This window comes from Chanodichthys erythropterus, chromosome 22 (assembly GCF_024489055.1).
Source record: "Chanodichthys erythropterus isolate Z2021 chromosome 22, ASM2448905v1, whole genome shotgun sequence".
Lineage (NCBI taxonomy): Eukaryota > Metazoa > Chordata > Actinopteri > Cypriniformes > Xenocyprididae > Chanodichthys > Chanodichthys erythropterus.
Window position 1 is genome coordinate 31,277,209 of NC_090242.1, and position 6,787 is coordinate 31,283,995.

Sequence of the window (6,787 nt, forward strand, 5' to 3'; positions counted from 1 at the left end):
CAGATTCATTGGTGACATCCAGTATTAACTGGTGATATAGATGTTATATTATTTCTTTATAGTAAATCTGTTACTGCTTGAGATCCAGCAGAGCTTTGATAATCAGAAGGGTTTTTTTTGAAACACACACAGACATCAAGAATCAGCATATGACCCTCAACAATGGTGACAATCAAACAAAGTGCTTCATGTTGCAGTGCATGATGGGAGCCACCAATCAAAACTCATCCATGGCTCCCATCATGCATTGCTGCATGAATAAATTATGCAGCTGAATTGTCCTGTAATTTTCGTTTGTTCATGTTTGCTTTTATTTTTCTGTTGTTTTGTTGTGACAGTAGCTTGTTTTGTGATGTTCAGAGTTGATCTGTTTGTCAGTATTTTGTATTTATTTATCGTCACCGTTCTTGAGAATCATATGCTGATTCTTGATGTCTGTGTGTTTAAACACTGAAGCTTTAGTTCATAATCTATTATTCTTAAAAAAAAAAAAAAAAAAAATTAATATTGTTGTTGGATCTCAAGCTGTAAAATCACAGGACTACAATCATTAATACTAAAGCTACACATCAAGCACAGAGTCAGAGATTTAGACTCTAAACGATATCAGGCCATCCAATGATGATTATATCATCATCAAATTATATTGTGACCAGATCCTATTTTTTCTGACCATAACAAATGTGCTTTACAAACACAAAGTTGGAGCAGCCAGAGAAAACGTTGCAAAACGGAAACGGTGGTGCGTTGAACACCCCGTTCTGATGATGCAGGAGTTGCAACTATGGCAGCTGAGAAGGTAAAATGTAGTAGTAAAATGTAAAATGATGCCAAATGTTTTTGAAACAAAAAAAACAAAATATGTTGAATTGCACTACTTGAAAAAAATATGCATTGCATTAACCATGCTTGCATTTTAATGCATTGTATTTTTAGGGCTTGCATTTTTATGGGCTGAAATTCAACATGTTTGTTTTAAGCTGTGAATATTTCAATCCCAAACATTTCACAAACATTTTCATTATTAAAAATTCAATAATCCATATTTAGCTGTTAGATTTTACTTCAAAAATATTAAATCTGTTTAAAAAAACAAAACAAATTTCTCTACCGTGAACGAGATTATAACATTATTCCCCAATGCTGATGTACAGATCAAACTTAACATCTAGGCTCCAGAATTCCCCTGCCTTCAAGACATTTAAAACAATTGGCCCGAAATGGAAAATTCTACCATTAATTACTCACCCTTATTACACACCTGTAAGACCTTTGATCATCTTCAGAACACAAATTACAGCCAAAGTCATGTGATTTCAGTAAACAAGGTTTCATTATATCATAAGTGTTTCAGAACGTTTCGAAACTTCAATGGTTCACGTGACTTTGGCAGTTTGATACACGCTCTGAACCACTGATTCGAAACTAAAGACTTGTAAAGCTTTGAAGCTTCATGAAGCAGTGTTTTGAAATCACCCATCACTAGATATTCTTGAATAAATTCGTTTTGTTTTTTGGTGCACAAAGAGTATTCTTGTCGATCAATAACATTAAGTTTGAACAACTGTAGTCACATGAACTGTTTTAAATATGTCTTTAAGGCATTGAAAGTGTTAATTATCTTGCTCTCAATGGAGGCCTCACTAAGTCTTTGTGTTCTGAAGATTAACAAATGTCTTACAGTTGTGGAACGACATGAGTTTGAGTAATGACAGAATTATTAATTTTAGGTGCTAACCCTTTAATACAGTGATATAAAAGACCAAACTCGAATGGATGTAGGCTATACTAAATATATTAAACAAACAGACAGGCACAAAAGTTTCTAAGCGTTTCCCACAGAAATACTGGCAAAAAGTTGGCTTGACGTTGGATGTTCAGTATTTGCAAATTTAGGGACCGTCTCTAAATACACAATATACTGTTTTCACCAAACCCTATCAGAACACTTGGAATATAAGACACCTGTTGCATGGGTTCAATCTGTGAAAGTGCATCTTTTTTTTTAAAAGCTTGATGCTGGTCGCTCTTCACTGTGTTATGCACCGCTATTTGAATTTTCTCCTTTTATAATCTGAAAAGAAAGAACAGCATACTGTCTTACAACAACTCAAGGGTGAGTAAAATCTTTTTTTTTTTTTTTTTTTACAAATAAAATGTTTTTTAGTATTGCAGTTTTTGGGAGGACTTTTATTTCATAAAATGTCACAAAATTTTTCAGGGAAAAAAAGACCATTACACCAGAGACAGTAAAGAAAACACAAGCTCTATATTCAGTACAGTGTGTCTGATTGTAGGATGAAGAGCTGCTGGATTCAGTGCAACAGGAAGTAGGAGAGCAGAGAACAGCAGAGGAACAGGAAGCTCTGGGTGACACTCTGAGCACCGTTACACATGTTCCCCTCACAACATGAGAAGTCCTTAACATTAGGAATCAATGTTCCTGCTTCTGCGATATCACAGATGGATTTAGAGACACAGCCTTTTGAAACAACTGACAAGTCTCCAACAGTCGCTGATGAAAAGAAAGAAAACAAAGGTTGATTCAGTCTGAGCTGGACATTGGTATAAGTGATCTGTAGGCTATCAAATTTTTAAACCTTAAAAGATAATGACTTAAATCTTTTTCTAGATTCTCACCTGTTGCTTTAAAGCAGCGGTCTTCAGTCCCCAAACAGCTCAGAGTGTTTGAGCAGCTCTTCTCATCACAGGAGAAACATTTCTTTCCATTGAGGACGTTTGTGTTGGGATCTATACAGAGGGGAAACAAATAATATTTTATTTCCTGTACAAAATATCTAATAAAACAACGCTCATTTAGCGGCTCCATTCAATCAGTTCATGACAGACAAACCACACCATGCATTTATTTTCTGATTGAATGTCCTTCATTCACATGATTATTGAAGCACAATACCTGGAGCATCTTGGGCGTTACACAGGTCTGTGTTACAGCAGGAAAGGGTCATCTTTGAATAGCCGATGTTTGTTGACCCACTTTGACAGTCAGGAGCACAATCTTTAGACTTACTAACTGTTTTAACGCCACCTAAAACATGAATGATAGAGAAAAGACCAATTAGACTGCACATTATGTTGATGGAGAATGTATTTATGTTACAAATTGCTGAAGATGATGATGACTGAAGACAGGATATAGCATATAAACGAGGTTTAATAATAAACAAGCATAACAGCATGCAATAAACACCAACAACAACTGAAGCATAAAACATGCAGAGCAACTTAAATACAGGGCAAATGTATAGACCCTTTTACAGCCCACGTGATCAAATAGTTGCGTGCGCATTTTGGCAACGGAAGTGGTGTTGTTGCCCAGTGGTTCTAACGTGTTAGCAACTCCGAGGGCTCTCAAGTGTCATGCATTTCGGTCTTTTGTCACGCACTCCCGCCACACATTGTATTTCTCACGCAGAAAAAGTATTTTTCATATATTTAATATGCCGCTGCGCCGGGCAGGAATCAAGCGCATCTCTCCTGGAGTAGCCTGCCACTTATCAGCCAATCAAAAAAAAGAAAGAGGCTACACAGTAGCCAATCAGATAATAGCACTGTTGTATCTGGTTAAGATTTAACGCAACAACCAATGAAAAAAAAGCATATCCTGGAATTGTTCACCCACAGAGGAAAACACTGGAGCTCTGAGCATCACTTTGAGCACAAAGTTATGATTTCCTGTTTTAATGTTACAACAAATTCACAACTTGTTTGACACAAACAATGCTGTTAGAGAATGTTTCCCAGATAATCAGCATCGGTTTTTCATGAGTGTCTGTAACTTAGCCAACAGTTTTACAGCCTGTTCACTGACAACACCTGCTCAGGACAAGTAGTCTAGGCCTAGTTATATTTTCGTTATCACACGATGACTGACATTTTGTCACATTAAACATCTCTCTCCAAATAGGCTTAATAATTTTATTAGCACTAAATAAATTAAAGTGTATTACATCGTTGATGTTATTGGTCACTTTACAAATCATGTCATGTGGTTGGAGATGTCACTCTTGCCTGTCTTCAAAACTTGAGAGCCCAAATATCAGTGGCCAGATATACATAAACTTGTATATCTGGTCACTGTATATTTGGCCATCTGCTAACGTCTTCTATGCCACTCCACGGATCTGGTAGCCGGATACCATTTGATAAAGTCAACTTTTTAAAATAACTTTCTATGTCTGTGTTGCTTAATCCGCTCACGTAGCTTGACACGCTGCAGATATATATAAAACTTTCGGAGTTGCTAACACGTTAGAACCACTGGGGAACAACACCACTTCCGTTGCCAAAATGCGCGCGCATACGTTGCTACGTCATCATTGTGTACAAACAGTAAAAGGGTCAAAGCAAATGGAACTAATGATTAACACAGTGATCATTAATGAATGTCATGACAACAAATGAGACTGAAACTGAAACAAATGAACACAGGAACTACTGAATACAAACTAAAAGACCACTAAACTAACTATAAATATGTAAAAATTAAGCATTTTTCTCATTTCAGACTTTTAAATACAAAATCATAGAACAAATTTAATATCAGAAGTACTACGATCTGTGACTGAAATTATAAATTCCGCTAGAAAAACAAGCAGCTGTTCTGTTGCAGCCAGCACCAGTACATAATATCAGCATCTCCAGTTATATAGGAGTAAATTTCAATCATATTGGACTTACCGATTTGTACCACTCCTGTTGTACTCGCGCAATAAATTGATTCACTGGGACATGTTTTTTTTTCTTGAAACGCACAAGAACCTAACAAACCCCTGCACTCATAACAGCTGAGAGAGTGTCCTTTAGTAATAAAACAGAGAGAGAGAGAGATGCATCAGTGATCTGTTATCATTCTCAGTAACTTCACAAACTCTATTTGTCTTTGTACCTGCAGTGAAAAGAATGAAGAGAAGAAAAACTGAGATTTGCAGATCCATCTTTGATCAGGAGGAGAATGAAATAACATCTGTTTCAGTGCCCATTTTATAGCTTATCAAAAGGGGAGGGTCTTCATGAGAAAATGAAAGTGTAACAGAAATAGACATTTCTTGAAATAGAAACTTAAACTTACACAATTTACATGCCAGTTGAAGATAAAGAAAAGTAGAAATGTATAGGTCTACTTAAACCAACATTCTTATAGTTGTTAACCCCAAAAATATTTTACTCACTTCCCACTGAGCAAATTACGTCCAGAAGACGTCTTTTTGAGGTCTTGTCTCAGGTTGAAAAGACGTCCACTGAGGGGCCAGAATGAAAGTTTTTATGACGTCTTTTTTTGACGTCTTCTGGACATCCGATATAGACGAACACGCAGAATCACCAAAGGAGAAAAATCACAATTTTTAAGCCACCATCGTGGAGATGAGTGTTTGCTTTAGTTGGGCTCTTGACCCTTGCCTTATTAATATTAGAGTTAGTTTGGGCAGTTTTAACTGAGTCATAACAGCCAGACAAGCAAAGAGAAATGGTCAGGTGTTGGTTATGGTCTCACATAATCATTATTTGACCTGAATCACTGAACTCATTTAAAGCACAATCTCTGAGTTAGATTTATGTTATTGATTACAGCAGCACTGTGATTCTATAGCAGATGATCAGCTTTATCATCCAGAATGATGTCCAGAAGACGTCAAAAAAAGACGTCATAAAAACTTTCATTCTGGCCCCTCAGTGGACGTCTTTTCAACCTGAGACAAGACCTCAAAAAGATGTCTTCTGGACGTAATTTGCTCAGTGGGTTATGTCATTCATAACCTATGAATTTCTTTGTTCTCTGAAACACAAAAGTAGATATTTTGAAAAAAGTTCTGTGAGCGTTTCACTTAAATATACTTTATTGTCGAAATATTAAAGGATTACAATAAGTGCAATTCAGTACTGGATGTGTTACACCTACACACTGTGAGACATGATACAACTTGTTTAAACAGAACCACAACATTCCTCTGAAATCATGAACGATCAGACTTGAGTCTTTAATGACCCAGAAAACATCAGACAGTTTTGGTCATTTTCATCACATTCTTATGCAAATTACTAAAATTTAAGGATAATGTATTTTTATTTATTTATTTGTTGTTTGTTTGTTTTGTTTTGTTGTTGGTCTGGTCCAAAACAAGAAAAATATAGATTATCCATGCATTTTCCAAGCTGCTTGTCTAATGTGTGATTATAGGGATGATGGAGCCTATTAGGTAATACACTATTGTCAAAAGTATTGGGACTTATTGGAAAGTATTTCAGGCTTTCCAATCACTTCCATGGCCACAGGTGTATAAAATCAAGCAGCTAGGCATGCAGACTGCTTCTACAAACATTTGTGAAAGAATGGGTCGCTCTCAGCCAGAGGTGGAAAGTCCAGGGGTCAGAAAGTAAAAGTCCTGCCATATTTTTATTCCACCCACTGAAGCGCTGTTAAAGTTAATGAGATAAATAAGTGTTTAATTGAGTGATGATTGCCTATTATTGAAGACACCTGATGTTAACAAGCAGAATCACCAAAGGAGAAAATCACAATTTTTAAGACACCATCACAGAGATCAGGGTTTGCTTTAGTTGGGCTCTTGACCCTTGACTTTTTAATGTTAGAATTTGTTTGGGCTGCTGTAACTGAGTTATAACAGCCAGACAAGCAAAGAGAAAAGATGATAGGAATAGGAATAGGAATGGGAAGAATAATATAAATATTAAATTGGGGTTATCTCTGAAGGGAACTGTCTTCAGAAAAGTTTTAATGGCTTTTCCTCTTATCTCCAGCGCAACT

At 36.3% G+C, this 6,787-nt stretch overlaps 1 protein-coding gene across 1 annotated transcript; it reads right to left on the reverse strand.

The window, feature by feature from the left end:
• Window positions 1–2,147: 2,147 nt before the first annotated feature.
• Window positions 2,148–4,997, reverse strand: LOC137013245 (lymphocyte antigen 6B-like). The gene is made up of 5 exons (XM_067376919.1): window positions 4,910–4,997; window positions 4,702–4,821; window positions 2,918–3,049; window positions 2,641–2,751; window positions 2,148–2,515 (listed from the first exon to the last, which is right to left on the reverse strand). The coding sequence occupies exons 1-5, from the start codon at window positions 4,956–4,958 to the stop codon at window positions 2,316–2,318; spliced, it is 612 nt and encodes a 203-aa protein (XP_067233020.1). The 5' UTR covers window positions 4,959–4,997; the 3' UTR covers window positions 2,148–2,315.
• Window positions 4,998–6,787: the final 1,790 nt, after the last annotated feature.